Here is a 21367-nt window from a genome sequence, read left to right as displayed (position 1 = left end):
TGTAGACCATCCAACCTGCGTGATTGGCACCTTAACATCTGGTGGCTCTGAGGCCAAAAATTCATGAAGGGTCTCCAGGATGCAATAATGACATACCTCGAGACTAACATTGGCTCAGTAGATTTGGCTACTACTATACAGGAAGTCTTCAACCCACGGTCACATTAAGGCTCTTATCACCCGCGCTATAAAGACCAAGACAGAGAGGCAGCTGCACTCAAAACAAACATAAGAGTGCTAGAACACAACATCACATTCATTGGAGGTACACTTCAAACACTGAAACAGTTAACCTCAGCCATAGAAGACCTGTGATGCCTGAGACTGCATACATTCAAACACAATTGGCTAGCACCCCAATACCGTACTCGCAAAAGGTTAGCAACCATAGATTTGGAGTCTAGGGTAATTCCTTATGTGGCAATGGCAAACTGACTTATGCGGCCCACTCCATCGCAGAAACCTTCATGGAATTTTATTATTGGCTGTATGTGAGTTGCAGTCTACCGTATATAGAGATAATTGTCCCTATAGCTGACAATCTCCCTATCTGCCCCCTCAATGCCTCCCAAAGAGAGAGACTTGGGGCTGCAATCACGCCCACAGAGATTCAAGTAACCACCACCTCCCTGAATTCAGGTAAGACAACCATGGCCCCAGTGCATTCCCTGCCAAGTTTTTCAAGTGGTATTCCTCCCTGATAGCCCCACGTTCGAGAATATGACAGGAAAAGGCCTTCTGACTCAAGACATAAGAAGAGCAACTAATGTAGTAATCCACAAGGTGGGGAAAGGCCCCTCCAAATGTGCTTCCTCTCACTCGATTTCCCAGATCAACCTGAAGGCGAAAATATGAGTGAAAATCCTGGCCATGCAACTAGTACAGGTCATCTACTCCCCCGTCAAACCAGACCAAAATGGCTTTATGCCAAAGTGGGGGACCAGACATTGCATTTGGCAGCTGCATTTAAATCTGGCCAGGGCAGGGGAACTATTAAAGAAAAGAGGCCTAGCACTTATTTATTTCCCTTTTGACTTGGTTCATCTGCCCTTCATGTTCCATATCCTTCATAGAATGAACTTTGGCCCCTACGTCTTGCAACTGATCACAAATGTATCTATTCAACAGTGGGCAAGAGTCTGGGTAAATGGCGTACAGTCTTCCCCATTTCCAATCCAAGGGGGCACTAGGCAAGGCTGCTCCTTTTCCCTCTTCCTTTTTGCACTGGTAGTCGAGCCCCTGGTAAAATGGATCCAACTTGAAGCCCAATTCATCAGTATCCACTGGGGATCCCCATTTGAAGGACGAGTCTTACTATATGCAGACGACTTGCTGTCTATGTGCAGAAACCGGAGCACTCGGTCCATAGGCTGTTAGATATCTTGTGGATATATAGTGAGGCATCTGGACTCCTTGCCTGTTGATCCTCCTGACATAAAGCTGGGATTGCACTGTCTGACAAGGGCTTGGTATCCATTTGTCTGACCAGTTCTTCTTCGTCAGCAAAGAGCTGTTGCCCTGGAAGTCATTCAGGGGAAAGGATAAGCTAAAACAGCCCTGTGCATGGTGCTGATAGATATTACTGTGGGTCTTTCTAGAGAGGGAGAGAGTGCTGAGGGAATGGTCCTGCTCTTCAACATGTTGTCAGTTACATCAAGAGTCTCCTGGAAGTAAATGGTCCTCTTTGGCCTGTCGTCGGATGCCTACTACTGCATTCCCTTCATCCTCTGCTGGAGACTGGAGACAGCTTGTCTCCACACCCAGTCTGTACTGTCAGTGCACACTGCCCCCTTCTGCGACCTTGTCAATGCTGTTGTTTCTTGGGACTGTAAGAACTGTCCTCTTTTCACCACCTTTTCCAAGGAGAGGCGAGCGGGGGCCAATTTCCGCTAAAAGGGGTAAGTAATTTTCCCCGCAGCATGCTGGGGAGGAGATCTCACCATGCCAGTGAGGGTTGGCCGCAGATTCAAGTCGCTGTAAAACTGTTGTACTGTGACTGTCGGAAGATTAACTGCATCCTGGTTTGATGTTTCTGCTTTCCCCACGGTCGGCACTGGTTCCCTGTTACCATCAGGAGCTGTGAAATGGCTTGATTTAGAGGAGAACTTGTAGTGACCAGTTTGCCAAAAGTTCAGCAGGGAGCTACCAGCCTACCGAAAGCGTTGTCCTTGGCTCACAACCTCCTTGCTTTCAGGCCCCATGAGTTGAGCCTGGGCTGATTTGCTTCACAAACCCCAGCTCACATCTTCCGCATCATTGTGGGGCAGAAGCTATGCAGCACCCCCAGCTGTCACCACCATTCTCCAGGACCTCACCTGCATGCACCTCATTTGCACACCTACAATGTAGCTTTGGGGTATTTTTAGCCAAGGATCTGTCTTTATGCTTGTGATCTACGGCAGCATTTTATGTAGTTGTGTGTTGCCTGACATGTTAATCACACTTATATTGACTAAATCTGTTTACTGTATGCTATGTTTATGTTATGTTAATCAGACTTATAAAGCGCACTATCACCCCACGGGTATCCTGGCACTGAATTACGTTAGTTCTACTGTTCGCACATGATACTGTGAAGATATCAATTACTAGGGGATGACGGCTGGTCCGAATTACACCTTTAGAAAGAGCCATGTTTGAAGCCGTTTCCTAACCTGTAAGAGATCGTCTATCTGTCTAAGATTAGACGGAAGTTCATTCCAGAGCCGTGCAGCTGCAGAGCTGAATGCTCTTCCTCCAAACCTTCTTGTTCTGAACCTGGGCATGCTTACCAAGTTAGCTGATGAGGAACGAAGGCTTCTGGTCGGAACATACCCTTCAAATTTGCTCTGATGTGTCATGGGCCCAAGTCCATGCAAAGCCTTATATACAATGCAGAGCGATTTGAACTGTATCCTCTGTGTCATTGGGAGCCAGTGAAGCTCTTTGTGGACCTCTTTTTCCTTTATTACTGTGATTAACTGAGTGCTGTGTACGCCACTGTGTTTGTGGGAAGGCACGTTTCTATCCGTACATGCAGGTGCAGTGCCCTACCCACGCAGGGCTGTTTCAGTGCTTCTAAATATATAGGGGGTGTAAGGCACAATTACACACCAGGGTGCAGAGTCCTGTAAACCTCCCTTGGAGGCACTCACACCTGTTGCTTTCATCTAGCTTGGACTCAGCTCACCTACACATTTCTGGGTAGCCACACCCAGAGATGGCTGGAAACACCTGCTCACTCACCAGCTCTTGCTGACTCCTCCAGTGTATCTCTAGAAATCAGTCTTTCAAGGGTCTTTTAGACAGCTTTCAAGGGTCAATCTAATACTTGGAGAGCCCAGCTCCCTATTATAAAAGTATAAAGACTTATTAACTGCCCTGGAATACTGCTGCTTAAGATCTGAATACCTAGAAAGAAATTCCAGAGCACATGAAATTACAGAGGGTCTGTCTTCAGGAGAGGATGAAGGCCAGGGTCAGTATAACTTGCTGCTGTGACTGGGAGATCTCACGCAGTGCTTAATTTGGACCGGGGATTGCAATTTGGGGCACCTTTTTGAGGACTGTGACTTATTTTTCAGTATCAGATTTTGACCCAGAAAAATAATTAGAAAGGCAGAAAGGGGAGAAAGAGGAGGAAAAGAAAAAAAGGAAATCTGTGACGAAGGAAAAAGGAAGGAAGAAAAAGAAGAAGAAGAAAAAGAGAAAGAAAAAGAAGTGTAGAGTATATAGTGCTGTAGAAGGAAACATGGGGTGGAATCAAGACGTGGCTTTGATATTTGGCAACCCTGGCAACACTGGGGGTGTGCATGTCATTGTGAAAAAGTGAGGAGGAGATGATGTCTGGCTGGTGCCCAGCTGAGGCTTGGCCCTGTCCATTCAAAGGCCATTATGGCCCTCTTTGCTACTCACTGCTATCTGGTGGACCAACCACCCTGCGTGAGCTCTCCTCTGCTGCTGTTTGATGCATATCTGGGGCTTCCCTTCCCCTTTCCATCTGTCTCTTCTGTCTGTTTTCAAGTGGCAGCTGGTGGATTTTACACTGGGGCGAAGTGAGGAAGAGCTTAAAAAGGAGAGTGCGGGAGATTCTCCCACGCAGGAACATTTTGGGAAAAGTTGAATCAAATGGCATACAGTCAGCCATTGGAAACTTTTCACTTCAGTGTAAGGCAAAGAGCAACAGCACAGTATGAAATTTTTCTCCTAAATGTAACCACACACATAAGTATGCACTGATAAAAGAACAATAAGATCTCAGTTACAAACGTATACTTGTGAACAATACATTTATCTAGCAATTGCTTTTTACAGTTCTGTTGCCTGTTTCAGACTTTGTACTATTCAAAAGAAACTAAGCCCAGAATCAGACAAGCAAACTTCCTTCATATTAAGTGGACACTCTAACTCTGACAACATCCACTTATTGTTGCCAGGACATATTGTACCGTTCATCCTGGAAGCTTCCCACCAAGATAGTCACTTCCTGCTCAAACTGCCGAACTAAGGATTATGCTTCGTCTCTGCAGGATCAATCTGGGCAGTGCCTGCTGATGTGCTCATTTCTCTTTAATTGACCTTTTGTTTTGTGTATGCTTGCTTTTGTAGTCCACTTATAACACACATTGCCCACATAACAAATATTTTCATAAACATGCACACATACATGTGTCTTTGAAAAGCTTTTGTGTTGCAGTTGTTTCTAAAAGTGTCAGGGCACCAAATCACGTTTAAATATGGCATTGGCTTTTAAAACTGCTTTAGGGAAGGCACTGTGAGTGCACCCACTTTAAAACCATTTGTTTTTACAATTTGTTTAAAAGGGCGGCAGCAAGCACCAGCCACTGCCTAGTGCACTGCCCTCTGCTCCAGCCACTGGTAGCTGCCCCGCCCTCAGAATCAGGAAGCGAGCGTGCTAACTGCGCGTGCTTCCATGATATGCGTCTGCGTGGGCGGTACCATAAAGGGCCAGCCGTAGCATGCGGCAGCTCAGCTAGCAGGTGTACCTGAATGAAGGGGTGTCACGCAAGTGCCTCAATGCTCCCTTTCACACACACACACGCACCCTTTGCTGCTTTGTACAAATTAATTTTTCTTTTTTGTAACCTTTTCTTATTCAGAAATACGCATTTGCTTCTTGATCTTTGGCAATACTGTTGCTTTTTGCAAAAACGTGCCCTGCGCATTCTTTAATTTGAAATTAGATTACGTTCCCCATGTTTATCGAAGCACGTGTTTATAATGGTAACAAACAGACTGAATTTCACTGGAGATAACAGGGAAACTGCACATCATTTAGGCCTTCACCAACAGCCGCAGCCCCTGCAGGTAAGAGCAGTGGGGCTGGGTGGGGATGGAGGGGTTTCGACAGACGACAGGTTCTAGTGGGAAGGACCACAAACCTGGACTTCTATTGGAATTCTCTGGGGCATATTATCAAGCCCCTTATCGCCGCTTTAACAATAACATTTGCGCCGTTCTTGATAATATGGCCCTCTGAGTTTGGTGGTCAGTCAAAGAGACCTGCAGAGTCAAGGGGCCGGGATCTGGTTAATCCAGTATCCTAGTTCTCTCAAGAAAATAAAGGGAAGCAAGCCTCGCTGCCACGCTATTCCTTCTCTACAGATGGAACAAAAATCAATCACAAGTGTTTTCACCTCCAGGGCGCAAACTGATGCAGGCGGGAAGAAAAATTACTCCTGTCCACAGCCTGCGTTATATTGGCATAAGAGGCGGCTCTCGTTTAAGGGTGTGGTGAGACCAGTAAAGGCCTTGTTGCATACCACATCTATTAATGAAATGTATTACTTGCATTAATAATCTAGTTTGCAGGCAGTTTAGTAAATGCATGCATTGTGGAGCAGGGCCATCTACTGATGAATGCAAGTGCCAGACCTCAATGCTGGCACAGACGAAGCACAGCTGCTAACAGAAAGAATATACCTGTCCCGTTTGCACTAAAGAAAAACGAAAGAAACCCTGTTTTGTTGTCCACGACGAGTTCCTTACTTATATTAGGGCAGTCTTCTTCTTGATGTTGCTGCAATGCACCAGGAGAGCCAGACACAGCTCACGCACAACTGAACTCACGTGTTCTCAGTACACTCCTCCTACTATTTGTGTCTTCTCCTGATAGCTGGAAAGTTGTTGCCACCCACTACCTCAATGTCTTAATCAGCCTGTCACGCCCCCTGCCATAAAGGTAAATACAGCTCCCTTAATTCTTCCCAGGGCTATAGAAAAAGACCCTGGGAAGCAGTCCTATGGATGACTTTGTATATCACACACGCCCTCTTCTATGATGTCACTTCCGTAGCGTGTTCCTGAAGGTCTAGCACATGCTCAGCAGGACATGTCCAAAATCCATCTCCCTCCTCCCATAGCAAAAAAACACATATTCGGCCCACTCTATCACCGAGCAGTAGTCCTTTAGTCCCATCTTCCTGGTGTTTCTTCTCTTCTTGCCTCTCAGTCAGGGGAGGAGGGCGACGCCCATCAAGGCATTTATCACCAGCCACCCCTGATTCCACTGCCGTCCCTGAGTCTCTCCTTCTAACTTTCCTTGTGCCCTTTACTCTTTCTTCCCTCCTTATCTCTCTATCCCTCCATTACAGTCTCTCCTCTTTCCCTGTTCACACCCCACCAGTGATGTACTGTCTGCTTCTCACTCTTCAGCTGTATCATGTCCAGCCAGACCGCAGAGGGCACGTTGAACAAATGTACTCACTTTCAAGGCTGCAGCCTGTACCCTCTACTCTTTGTCAATTGCTGTCACTGCTAGTGGGCTCACAATGTACTTTCTGGAGCTGCTCTCTCCCTTAACCATCCCTCTCTCCTGTATGACCAAACGTCACACACACACTCTACAAACATTCCTCCTCTTCCTAATCTCTTTCCTTCATTCTATCTTTGCATTTTCTTTCATTCTCTCTTCTCTCACAATGTCCTTCAGCGTGGCCGTTTCTGCTTCTCACTACATCCTGCAACATGCCTCCTGGCAGGGCCTCCCCAGGCATCTCTCGAGTTGCTGTGGCCTCTGTCATGGTTTCTGCCTACATGCTTTGCACGCTGGCAATCATTGTCACTGATGCCAGTCTGTGTATGCTTTCCTCTGGAACGGTCTCCTCCCTTGCAGCCCTCTCTTCTGACTCTCTTCTGTCTGGCTCACACTCTCTCCTCGTGTGCCAAAGGCAAGCCCGTCTGCGCCCATCCGCGCCAAGGACGTGACAAGGGCCAGGAACCCTGCACGAACACGGCCAAAGTGAGTATATAGTTCCGAGACACTAAAAATGTTTAACGTCAAGGGATGTTGTAAATGTCAGGTTGCCCCAGAAAATTTATGGGGAGCCTGCTCCTGCCATAGGTGTAGACAGGATTTTTTACTAGGCCCAACTACACTAATAAATAAAATGAACCCACCTATTATGACACTCAAATCCACATTACAAGGAGGCCTAGTCAATGCTAGATCACTTAGCAAACATTGTCAAGATGTCAGGGACATAATACTTGATCAGCAACTTGACTTCCTATTTATCACTGAATCGTGGTTGAAAGAGTGGTGCAATCCGGATATAGCCATTGCACTCCCACCGAATGACAAAATTTATAGGAAGGATAGATTGGCTGGCAGAGGTGGTGGCCTGTCCATCATACTACGCGATTCACTGCTTTGCTCCACCTTGGACCTCGATTCCATTGAGGATGCTGAATGCTTAGGTTTCTGTATCTCACTCAATGCTTCAATGTCATTCTCAGGGATCTTGATATATCGACCTCCAGGGCAAAGCTCCACCTTTACTGACTCGCTGAGTGACTCCTTAAGCCAGCTCCTCCTCAAATATGCCAACTTTACGGTGCTTGGCGATTTCAATCTTTATTTGGAATCCATATGCTCACCGGGAGTTGATAACTTCCTTCAAACTATAGAGCTCCTTACCTTAAAACAATTGGTGGAGCTCCCAACCCATCGGGTGGTCCATATTCTTGATGTGGCCTGTTCTAACTTCGCTGCACTCACGGTAAAACCCCCTCTCCCGTTGATCTGGTCAGACCATTTCCTGATACCATTCACTATTGGGACTTCACACATAGGTTGTTCGGGCCGGCTTCCCCTCAACTCCCAACCCAGATGCCATTGGGCCAAACTATTAGAGGACCCTAAGCTGATTACCCATGCACAGGCTCGTATACCGAACTTAACAGGTAACCCAGAGTGTGACTCGCATTGTCTCCATTCCTGGCTTTCAACCGTATGTAATGACCTAGCCCCTCTAGAGAAACCTGACCAAAAAAAATGAAACCAAAAGCTCAAAAGGCACCTTGGTTTACACCCGATTTAGCCTCAAAGCTTCATTTTTGTAAGCTACAAGAACGCAAATGGAGATGGCCATATAATTGCGAAGATAGAGCAGCTTACAAAAAAAGCAGGAAACTCTATCATGACCACATTAAAAGAGTAAAAAGGGAATACTACTCAAAGGAAATAATGGAGGCTAACCTAGACCAAAAGTCAATTTTTAAAATTATAAAGTCCTTCACTAATCCCAAAGGTTTACAGAAAGAACTACCCGCCTCACAAACCCTGTGTAACGACATTTCAAACTATTTTGAAGCCAAGATCCTTAAGATCCAAAATAATTTTCCTACCACTCCTACTAACATAAAGGCCGCAGTATCATATTCCCCCCCACGCGGCCCACTGTATCACAACCTTCAAACCAATACCATTAGAATAAACTGCGGAGATCATCTTGACCTGCAAATCAGGCTCCCCATTGGACGCCTGTCCCTCCATGATCCTACACAAACTCATTGACATAGTCAATCCAGTTATAAATCAAATCGTTAACTCATCACTTGGCACGGGTTTTGTTCCAGATGAATTTCATTGCTTCCGGTACTGGGTAAAATCACGGAAAAATTCGTACATAAAGAACTCTCAAGATTAATTGAATCTGCTAATATTCTTCATCCCCAACAATCAGGCTTTCGGCCTAGGTACTCAACAGAATCTGCCCTCCTGGAAGTCACAGAGGCATTGAAAACAATAGCAGACAAGGGAAGGAAAGCAGTCTTGATCTTACTTGACCTGTCGGCCGCGTTCGACACCATCTCACATGACATCCTCCTGAAGAGGCTCGAACGCGGCGGCATCGCAGGTACTGCCTTAGAATGGATTAAATCATTCTTAACCAACCGTAGACAAACTGTATCTCTAGGCCCCTTTCTCTCCACAGAGAAAATTATAACAACAGGAGTCCCTCAGGGCTCCTCCTTAAGCCCTCTGTTATTCAACATTTATATGGCCCCTCTCATCTCCCTTATAAGTTCCTTCGGAATCGAAGTAACATCCTACGCGGATGATACCCAAATGATCGTGTCCCTGGACAACGATAACACAGAGGCCGAAGTAAACTTCAAAACCTGCCTATCACATGTCCTCCAGTGGATGAGGGTCAACCACTTGCAATGTAACAGGGATAAAACCGAAATCCTGCCTATTGGAACAAATGTTACCTTCATCCCGGATAGGTGGTGGCCAGAAGGAACCACCCCTCCCCCAGATATGGCCAAAGTTGCAAAAAAACCTAGGGGTTCAGTTCGATTCCGCACTGTCTTTTCTCCCTCACACGTTATCCACAGCAGGCACTTGCTTTAGCCTAATAAGATCGTTAAAATCTTTTTTTGATTTGATCTCATTTCCAGCAAAGAAATCAGTGGCAGTGGCACTGATCCTCTCGCGTTTGGACTACTGCAACAGCCTCTTTGCTGGGGCCAGTAAAGCCACAATAAAAAGACTACAAGTGGTCCAAAATGCTGCGGCGCGCCTTGTGCTGAAGCTCCCCCGTGGAGCATCCGCCTCCGCAGCACTAAAAACCCTGCATTGGCTTCCTATCCATAAAAGAATCCTTTTTAAGATTCTTTTAACCACTCATAGAGCCATGCACAAGGCAGGACCTACATACCTCTCAGCACGTTTTTCCCAGTATACCACCGTCAGGACTCTCAGGTCATCCACAGCCAACCTCCTGAGACCACCTGCCTTCAAACGATCCACAAAGGGAGGTAAATCTGTTGCCGTCCTGGGGTCTAGGGCTTGGAATGCACTTCCGACCAACCTTAGACTACAGGAATCGGAATCCCTTTTTAGGAAGGCATTAAAAACATGGATATATAATATACCAGATGCCCACTGTTTCGCGAATCTAATCAGATCTCAGGCTTAATTCCCACTGACTCTCTCCTTTACTATTCCTTAGCGCCAGGAGGCTCCTTGCGGAGCGACAGTCTGCGCTTTACAAATGCATATTTACATTACATTACATTACATTACACAGAACCACACACACAACCACAACCACACACACAACCACACACACAACCACACATACAACCACACAAACACAACCACACACACACACACAACCACACACATACACACACACACAACCACACCCACACACACACACACCACACCCACAACCACACACACACAACAACCACACAACAACCACACAACCACACACACATACAACCACACAACCACACACACAACCACACACACAACCCATACACAACCACACACAACCACACACAACCAAACACACAAACACACACAACCACACACACACAACCACACACACAACCACACACACAACCACACAAACAACCACACACACAACCACACCCACAATCACACCCACAACCACACACACAACCACAACCACACACACACACACAACCACAACCACACACACACACAACCACACACACACAACCCCAACCACACACACAACCACAAACACAAACACACACACAACCACACACACAACCACACACACACAACCACACACAAACACACACAATCACACCCACACACACACAACCACACCCACAACCACACAAACAACCACACACACACAACCACAACCACACACACACAACCACACACACAACCGCACAACCACACAACCACAACCACACACACAACACACACAACCACACACACAACCACACACACACAACCACACACACACAACCACCCACACACAACCACACACACAACCACCCACACAACCACCCACAAAACCACCCACACAACCACCCCAACCACACCCACAACCACACCCACACACACAACAACACACACAACCACACACACACACAACCACACACACACAACCACACACACACACAACCACACACACACACACAACCACACACACAACCACACCAAGCATTGGCATAGCCAATAGGTCTCGCCTTTGGGATCTTATAAGTGTTTAGCCACGCAACAGTTGATGTGGTTGCACCAAGGATATGGTGCTGCATAACTAAATACTTAGAAGGTCCCAAAAGCGAGACCTATTGGCTATGCCAATGCTTGTTTGACTTTACAAATGCTTATTATGGCCCATGTGACGAACTCAACGAAACGGTGCCAGTCCCTATTTATGAAAGTTGAACGTTCTAGATTTACGCTTCAAACATTACTGGCCAGGCCTTCTTGATTTTATTGAAATTGGTCCATATTTCCAGACTTCTGTCCTCAGGGCTCCGGGGTGGAAGTTATTGACTGACGCTTTAATTGCTGGATACACTTTCAAAATAGATGTATTCATTGAAGATCGTGTGAGCCTTGAAAAAGTTGTCAAATACAACGAAACACGAGTCGGCTGTTTCATATCTGGATCTTACAGAAATTTAATGCAAAAAGGAGCATTAAAAGTCTTTTGGACATTTACATTTGTATGGCGTTGTCATATACTTTGGATTTTTGTCTACCTGACTTCTATCTGTTTGCTTTGAGAAACGTCTTTGGACCTGTTGGATTGACGGATCTTATAATAACATTTTGTGGTGCTCTGGAAATGTTTTTCGCATAATGAAACTTGAGGGGGCCCCCATGCAAAGTACATAGAGGGGCCCCCCCATGCTCCGGACCCATTCAGGAGGTCTCAGCCGCAGCGTGTGTACAGTGCCGGAGGGATCCAGCTGGAGCTTGGGGCTCCCCGGCACTGCGGGGGCTAAGGGGCTATTGTTACCCCACTGCAAGTGTGTTCCACTTGCAACTACTGGCACAAATTAAGCACTGGGTATTTCTCTCTCTTAAATCTCCCTCAATTATTTTTTTTCCTCTATGTGTTGCAGATCACTGTGTACCGTATCACTCTATAACCCACGTGCCACTTCTGCCTGAGCTGTTTCTGTTTTGTATCAGAAGAAAGCTTACATTGCTGTTTCTGTGCTGTACCTTTTTTGTGAGGGAGGGAAGGTGGCATTGCTCCTATTGTGCTGTACTTGTTCTGTGATGGAGGGATGCTTACATTGCTGCTCCTATGCTGCACCTCTTCTGTGCAGGGTCAAGACTGATCTGCATATGGCTGCGTCCAAACTCAGGTGGCGTGGTGGGAAAAAATCAATGAATTGGGAGGCAGCCCCAAGCGATTGCCAGTGGCTGAGATTAATTTCATCCATCACCTTGTTGTTGTTGCACCAGAAATGATTGCAGTGTTCCTAGTGTGTTGTATCTGTTCTATGATTGAGGGAGTGTTGCACTGCTACAGTCTTGCTGCTATGGTACGGAGCATAATGGAGGGAAGTTCACACTGCTGCTGCCATGCTCTACCTCTATTGTGTATTAGTGAATCTTGGTAAGACTCTTTTTTACTATACAAAAGCCAAAACGTTCAACATTGTCAGTGCTTGTTACCATTTACACAAACTATCCTTTGGAGTATGACCATGTGTGTGTCTTCGTCTCTGAACGGGGCCCAGGCTTAAGAGGTCTCTTAAATGACATTATCACCTCCTGATGAAGCTGCTTCAGTTCCTCTGCTGCGGATGGATTTTCACAGGTAGGTAAACTCTCTGTGGACTACCAGACCAGATAAACAAAGGTGGCAGACATTGCTGTTTCGGATTCATTCTTACCTCGATAGACAAGACCTACTAGATACTTTGAGCATGACATGTGAGATATAAAGTGCTGACGTACAAAGTGCATCAAATGAGGGCATCTACACAATGATGGCTTTACCTTAGTGGTTAATTTGTAAAACAATAAGTGACAGGCCCCTCATCAGGACGACACGTCAGGTTGCGCCATCCATTGCTCCTGCCAGCGCTGCCAATTACAGTACAAACACAACTACTAACCATCACACTGATAGAAGTGTGACAATTCATACTATTCAAGGCCCCCAAAGCTATAAGAATGGCTTGGGCGACACGTATTAGTGACTGTTCATTTATAATAAATGAATAAACAGCTGCTGTTGTGCTCATACCAAAATTTAGCAGTCAGCGCCCCCATGTGGCAGACTGTCACATTCGCTGGTGCTAAGAATTAAGTGCAAGTGGCAAGCACTGAAAACCACCAGCTCAAATTAAGCACTGCCTTACCTCCTTGTGGACTAAGGTTCTGAAGCATGTTTTGTGATCCTGCAGGTCCAGCTGCACACGGTGATCTTTGCTCCAGTTTCATGATAGGCTCTTGCATGGGTGGTGGGCACCTTTCGTGCTGTAGAAGGCTGAGAAGAGACCCATACTTTCCATCGGGCGCCGGGCCCTGGACCATGTGGAGGTCAGCCGGTATGGAGTGATGGTGGTAACCTTGAGCAGCAGGGCTTGGAGTGCCCATGGGCGGGTAATGCCACATATCTGTAGGCTGGGAGTGATGGCTTTGCAAAACGGATGCAGGATAGTGGTCCTGAGGAGAGTTCATGCTCATGCCCGGGGACATGTTAATCACAGGAGCTGCTTGGTGTTGTTTAGTCCATTGTGGAGAATAATTTATGTGGCCTTGTGACGTATGGTTAGCTGGAGATAAAAAAACACGTTATCAACTTGTGTGCTTACATCTGTTTCCATATGCAGAGTAGTTGTCATCATCTTTAATATCTTTACCAATATATGATGTGCTGCATTTCCTGAAAAAGACATTTTCAATGGCCTGCATTTCTACCCTATTCCTTTTTCATCGATGTGACTCTATCACTGAACTCTATGACAAGATGACAGGAGGCTATTTTTATATTCATTTCCATTCTCTAATTGTAAATCATTTAAAGTTACTGTTAAATTGTCCTGATTTCTGTTGAATTATATTCATAGGATCAGTTCACAAATCTGTAGAGTTGCTCCAAAATATGTACAAAATGCATCTCAGAGATATAATCAAAAATATGTTGATGGAAGTACAAACGCACACCCAGGGCTTTAAGTGGGATGAACAAACCGGGGGTGGGAGGGTGGGGGGGGGTTCCAAAGGGGCATTGTCGATGTAATTTAGGGTGTGGCTTAAAAACACATAAGTTAAAACTCTGTTCTTAGAATAGTGTGCCGCCCTAATGGTATTTTGCTGCTTCTGTCATTGCATCCACATATATAATACAAGTAACATTACACCTACAACAATCCAGGACTGTTGGCTTTGTCAATGGTTGTTGGTTGCATATGATAAATAAGTACCAACTACGGCTCCATACATTATATAACATTGAAAGTGCTTCAGTTCTGACATGAAGAGACTATGAAAGAACTATAACAAGTCTCTTTGAAGTTACATTAAAGACAGTGAAGGGTGGTACTGCTGCAGAGGTAAGATTTTTTTTCCACCCTGTGGGTGAGGGCAAAACTGGAGAGCCCGACAGGGACCCGTCTCAGCACCTGCTTTTTAGAACTGCCGGTGCTGATCACCGGCAGGACCGGGCCACTTAAAGCTCTGCGGACACCATAGAATTGTGGCTTGGGTGACATGTATTAGTACTCCAAAAAGGGGCAGCGTCAAAAAGCAATGGGTGATGCGATGGAACGCCTATAGAAAATCCCAATGCACGCCCCTTTAATGCAAATACATGTGTGAAAGTGTACCATATTTACAAAACGGAGTTAAGCCATGCAAAGTGTCTTAAGAGCGCTTTGTAAATATGGTGCAGGGCATTGAGCAACCGGAACGTCAAAAATAGTGATGTTCCGGTGGCGCAATCCCCTTGTACATATGCCCCATTGTGTGTTATTGTTATCTAACTCACTGGTGCTCTGTATCAGAGCTGCTCTCTCAGCAAAGGTGCAAGGATGTTCGGCGCGCCGGGTAAAACAAAATTGTGGGTGTGAAGCTCACCGGTTATCACTATTAAATGGTAAACAACCCTTACCACGAAACTGTCACCCCGCATGTTGTTACAACATGGTCTTTACAATGACCGCGTTGTAACAACACATACCATTACCCCGCAAGTCGTAACAATGACTTGCCGAGAGGAGAGAAGGTGTTGGATTTAAAATCAAACATCTTCCCTACTGTGCACACAGACTGGAGTTGGAATGGTAAATTATACTATTCCAACATCCAGCCCCCCTCCGCTAGTCGTTGTTACGGCGTGCGGGGTAATGGTATGCATTGTTACAACGCGGTCGTGGTAATGACCGCGTTGTAACAACATGCGGGTGACGGGCTGTGGAAAAAAGAGGCATATTCCTACTAAATGGGTGTTTTTCAAGGCTTATATATTAATTTAGCACATCTGCTGGTGGTGCCCTAAGGCTGCTGGCTTGTCTGATGAAAGTGCGGGCCCTAAACCCTTCAGAAGGGACTGAGGCCACCAATCGAAATCAGCTGAAACCCAGGACAGCTCAACTTTCAACCTTCACTTTCTCCTCCTGCATGAGAAGATTCCTTCCTTGAAGATCATGTCCACGTACATGGCAACACTTGAACCATTGTAGATCATGTATGGAATCAACTGTGCTTGAAGTAGTCGGCAGACAATATGTTGAGTGTGCTACAAAGCAGTCACCTGCACGTCTCAGGGTAGGCACACGGCACATTGAGTCACAGCTACTCTGGTCACAAACTTGGCTTCCATGAAATTGAAATGAAAAAAAGTAAGTGTTCACTCTGAATATCAATGCCTCAATATCGATGCCACACAATATCAAGGGTAAAATATCAAAAATAAAATATCAGCAGGTAAGTCGGTCTAGATTTTCTATACCTAACTCCACATTTTTGTACCTTGGTGATATCTTCAAGGTACGTAGATGTGGAGTTAGGAATAATAAATCTACACTCCCCTACATGCACTTACATTTTGATATTTTGTCCCTCGATATCATGTCCTCGATATTCTTGTACCACAATATTCTAGAGGTCGATATTCAGTAATCGAACCAAAAATGCACACATCTTTTGTACATAGCTGCATAGTACACTTCACAAGAGAACACTAAAAGCGGCATGATGATGCGCAGACCATACCGATGTGCAATAAAGAAACCATTTGATAGTAGTAGCATAGCCCACAATATGCTGAACTAATCCATGTAGGTGATGAACGTTTGTGGGTGTATTGACCCACTGTTACTTTTTTGTTAAGTAAAGGTCGCTGAATAATGATACCAGCAGAGGCTACTATCGAGGTAACTGCAATATCAAATTTAAATTTTAATGAAGCGCCACATACAATATCAGCAGATAAGGTATACTCTAAACAATGTAAAAACTCCATGCGGCTTACCGTTTTTTAAGATAACGCCATCGTTCTTATTTTTTATGCTGAGATCCTGCGGGTTCTTCACGTTCCGTAAGGCTCTAGAGAAGTGCTCGTCTACCACTGTATTAATGTCCCCTTGGAAGTAAGTGAACACCACACATCGCGAGCTCCATTCAGCTTTAATGGGCTGGTCCTTTCCTTTGCTTACACCTGAGAGGTTTTTCCCATGTTCTTCCATTATGATAGTGATTCTGAAATTCCTATCAACAGAAAAAACATTATGATACAGTTAGATGTCAATATTTTTACAAATCAAGTTAGGATTTCTGCAAAACTGGAGAATCCCAGACATTGTCCTAATATCTCGAGATTAACTTGAGTTCCTCAGATGGCGGCCCAGGGATGCACTCCAATGGCAACATTCAGCGAAGTCCTATTTTTACATCTTACTTGACCTCATTGTCGGAACTTGATCAAACTATTTAATGCCTGTCTCTGAGTTCTCTTATCAGCCAGAGTATGCGGGAGGAGCAATGGCAGAGGACAGTCTTTTTATCGACCACCCCATGACCTACTTCTTCACAAATTCCCTCACTATCACCCTCCAACAGTGCCCATCATCTCTCCATAGCCCGTCTCTGACATACATTTCATTTCTTTTTATAGTGCTACTCGTAGTTCACTCACACTCATTTCTGTGATCCGCATGGTACACGTTCTTTGCAGCAGGCACATCAACCCTCTGTTCTACTTTATGATGAGTCAAAACTGCCACAAGACACCATTCTGAGCTCTGACCAGCAGGAACATTAATCACCAGAGTTATCTTGACGTTTTTATAGTTGCCTTAAAAGTGTGACGCACAAGGAAGTTCACGTGCTTTTTAACCCATAAGTTATTTTGAAACACAGCCTCCACCAAAGTCAGCGCTAGGTGCGGCTGCACCGGTCGAACCGCTCTAAAGCCGGCCCTGGAAGTAGCAACTCCGTAATATTAGGCACTGTTCAAAAGTGGACATTTCTATTCACGCCATCATTGCGAGGGGGTGGAACCCTGCTGCAGTGCAGGCAATTATTAAAGGTTTAGAGTAAAAAACGATAAGCGGTAAATGGTCTGGGTAAGGGAATAGACAACTATACCAGTGGAAAGTCTCGCAGAGTAAATCAGAAAGGATTTTTCTAAGATTAGCCTCTGAATTTCTGATCCCCCCCCCCCCCTCTGAGATTAGGGGCTAATGAAAAACCGAGGGTCCCGAGATGAGTCAGCGTGAGATGAATCACCCATGATTCATCATTATCACCGTATTTGTAATGCGCTGTATCACCTCAAAGCTTCCGAGGACACGCGGGATGTTTGAGATCACATTAGAATAACTTTATCAGTGTCCAGAAGGACTACAAATTGTCACAAGGTCAAAGGTCAACAGGAAGATTATCCCCTGCGGTGGCCGCTCTTTGGGGCCCTCCCCCCTTCTGCGTGTTTATCCTGAGTCCATCACGGAGCATGTTGTCCTTCGACCGCATTTCTTTTTATGGTAAATAAAAAGGAAGTCTGTATTTTTGGGGTAATCCAGCGCAGAACCATAGATTGCTTTCTGTGCCAGAAGCAGCAATTTGGACTGAGTTTCAAGTGATCAATAAACCTGCAAGACATCCATGGAAATGAAATGCGGAGGATCGGAAGTCAGCAGATGTGCACCGTCCCAGGCAGTACCGAGTTACCAAGATTTAGTTTCGGTGGAGATGAATTGAATAGATTTCTGCTGTCCTGCTGCAAGCACTGAATCAGGGATTCGGAGCTCCTCTGGGGCTCTGGTCTGATATTTGGGTCTCTGACAAGACAATAGGGTGTATATGTCAGAGATTAAATGGTAGTTGCAAAATGCCCGAAGGTTTCGGGCTGTATTTTACTGGAGAAGGCAGATCTATATGACCGAGCGCCTCCACTGACTGGGACCAGTGTTTCTGTTGAGTAAGACTCCGAGTATATTGAATTTTAGGCCGGACTGGCAGGGGTCAAAGGGCAGAATCACTGCTCAACTGTCAGCAAACACCTCTGCTGAGGATGCACCTTATAATGTGAATGTAACACCTGTGGGTGATGGATGAGAGGAGATGTGGGTTGCGTATGCTCCTACGTGGGATTAGGTGGATCAATATTGCAGTAATGTTAGGTGGCTGGAAATATAGCTGGCGAGCGGGACCATCGTATTGATTACCCACTTGGTGTACTCAGTGGTGAGCAGTAGGTGATAGCGTGCTTGGTAACATTAGAAGATCTAGGGCTCATTTTGAGATCGTGTACTGTGCATTCTGATTGGCGGCAGACATTTTGTGGTAGATGTGGATGGTAAAAAGGTAGTGTAATAGTGAGGTCAGAGATGATGACATGCAAGTAGACCTTAAATCCAGGTATCTGCATCGGGTTTCCCATTTGACTTCCAAAGTCGCCAGACTTCCCTCTTCGCACAAATCCATTGGACTTTATTTTCTCTGATTCCAGTTAAATTACTAGGGCAGTCTTTTTTCCTCTTCTAACCTCTTGATCCACTACCAGCTCAATTCTTTCCATAACTTAATTCAAAATAGAATTTAAAGACAGATCTAAAACGTGAGTGTCATTTTTTCCCTTATAATTTCATCACAGACGAGAATTAAGTACTCTGTGTGTTTTTTTATTCTTTCAGATGCATCTATGCATCTACATAATCCTGCGTCTTCAGCAGGTTTGGTGAAAGAAGTGTCCGCAAGTTTGATATTTGGCTTAGTATTATTGATCTGTATGGTAACTCTCATGTAGTATTCCTTAGCAGGTACCTCCCTTTTCTTCAGAAATTTTACATTCCAACACATTTTATTCTTCAATCTAATTCTATTCTTATAGACTTTAAAAGACTGATTATCTTAAAGTTATACATTAATGTCACAACACTATGGGTAATATAAATGATAATTGAATTGTACCATCTGCTTGTAACATATATTCATGATATTGTGTTCTTTAAAGTTAATACTTCCAGATAATATTGTCAAAGGCAGTCCAAGAATGAGATTGTATTTAAAAATATAGTTGATTAGATGTTGATTTGTGACCATTTACGTGCAGATCTAAGAAACTGGTTCACTGGATAGTACTCAACAGTCCCCTTGTATACCTTCATCTAGAACGTGACCCAAGGCCTCTTCTCTTATGGTTTCTTTATATCACTGATGATGACACTTGATGTCCTGCTTGACTGCAGGGGAACTTTTCTGACACTCTAGCTTCATATGCCACCCATGATCTTCCAATGTGCCTGCTGTGATATCTGAGTCTGCCTGGGACCGAGTCTGTGTATGGGGGTAAAGATCTCCATGGTCTCCAGAGGTGGACTATGGATCCGGTGCAAGACAATCATGTTCATCGAACTCAGATGGGTCAAGTCATGTGACCCTCATACGTACCACCTGTACGTTCTGTTTCTTTGTTCTCACTGACGTGAAGTATTTGCCTCTGTCGCTCGCTGCAATGCTACTTTCGTGCCCTTGTGAATTATAAAAGGGTCTTCCGCCCTCCTGGAGGTCTTTATCTCATGTCCTTCTTCGGTTGTGAGGGGGTTCCTGATGGTGTCACGTTGGCCATCTTTGATGAAGTTAGTTGTTAGATATTAGTTGTGGCGCGCATGGTTCCTGTCGGCCTCTGTAGCTAATTGTGGGCTGCACGTCTGCCTGTCTCTCTTGTATTTGCTTTTGTTGGTTCTTTTATATTGCAGAACATGTCACCTCAATGAGCCCTTAAGGAACTTGAGGACCAGCTTAACAGGCAGTTTTCACTCTTGCTTGTGTTTGTAATTTTCGTTTCCTTGTTGTGCTCTTTTGCTGTGGTTTGTCACATTCGCCCTACTTCAAACCACATTTTGGCCCACGAGGCGCAGCCGCGTCTTGTGCTCGTAGTGCTATCCAGGACCTATTAACAGTTGTGTGGAGTCCTGGCCTACCCTTGCTTTGAACAAAGGCCGTCCTTGTGCCACTGTGTGTCTGCGTGATATTTGGAATCCCGGCTATAACTCCGCATTTTAGCACAAGGGTGTTGGCTGACTGTCAACTTTGCTCGAGCGGGAGGAAGGTTTTTATTTTTGGACTTGTGATTTTCTAAGTGTGCATTCTTGCTTTGGGTGTAAGTGCACGGCCAGGGGAGCACCTGCTTGCAAAGTAGCAATTTTTGTAGGCGCTCCTGTTCATTAACCTGTCAATGTACCTTTTCATTAACTCTGTTTAAAAATGTGAATTTTCTAATCCCTGCTTGTCTCCTGTCACCTTTGTTCACTGTCAATTTGCCTTTCATTTGCAATTTCTGTTGCATTTTCATTCTAGGTTGCGTGTTTGGGCATGTGTGTGTGGTTGGTCTGTTATAAAGTTGCTGCAAAGTGAAAGTTTGCGACTTGTGTATTTTTACTGATGTACTCCAGATAGTCTTCTGATTTTTGTCCTGACTAGAGCTCTGGGTATGGTACCGTTCGCTTGCAAGAGTCATCTGATGAACGCAGTTTTCAAAAAATTAAACCTGGATACCCGAGGCAGGCAATGCTTTAATTGTGCCGGTCCTGTCTGGTACTGAGCACCTTCTCCTCTTTAATTTGAAAGGGAGCATGCAAGCACCTCTCAGCAGAGGTGCAGTACTTTTAATGGGAGAGTACCAGGGCTTCTCACTAGCAAAGAGTTGCTCAGGGACAGCGCGTACCCGCACTTCTATGATTCCATTCCAAACAGAGTCGCAAGGTTGGTCCTCGCGGTCTGAAGGTCTCGTTTGTAGGCAGTCACCAGTTCTTAGTGAGATAGCGGTGTCAGCATGGTGAGCAGGTCAGAGGTTGCTTTCTACTGGATGCCATGCAACTCTCAAATTTGTCCTCA

The 21367-nt window shown here is 45.2% G+C and overlaps 1 protein-coding gene across 2 annotated transcripts in view; it reads right to left on the bottom strand.

Moving 5' to 3' along the window:
- VGLL1 (vestigial like family member 1) overlaps positions 1–21367 on the bottom strand; it is a 50551-nt gene that overhangs the window by 4512 nt on the left and 24672 nt on the right. For both annotated transcript variants that reach the window (XM_085607953.1, XM_085607952.1), the window contains exons 2-3: positions 16503–16738; positions 13387–13803 (exon numbers count right to left, since the gene is read on the bottom strand). In XM_085607953.1, coding sequence (XP_085464079.1) covers positions 13387–13803; positions 16503–16716 — 631 coding nt within the window. In that variant the 5' untranslated portion in view covers positions 16717–16738. The remainder of the gene's footprint in view (positions 1–13386; positions 13804–16502; positions 16739–21367) is intronic.

This window comes from Triturus cristatus, chromosome 5_2, assembly GCF_964204655.1.
Source record: "Triturus cristatus chromosome 5_2, aTriCri1.1, whole genome shotgun sequence".
Classification (NCBI taxonomy): domain Eukaryota; kingdom Metazoa; phylum Chordata; class Amphibia; order Caudata; family Salamandridae; genus Triturus; species Triturus cristatus.
The sequence above is the reverse complement of the archived record's forward strand: the minus strand, read 5'-3'. Positions and strand labels throughout refer to the sequence as shown.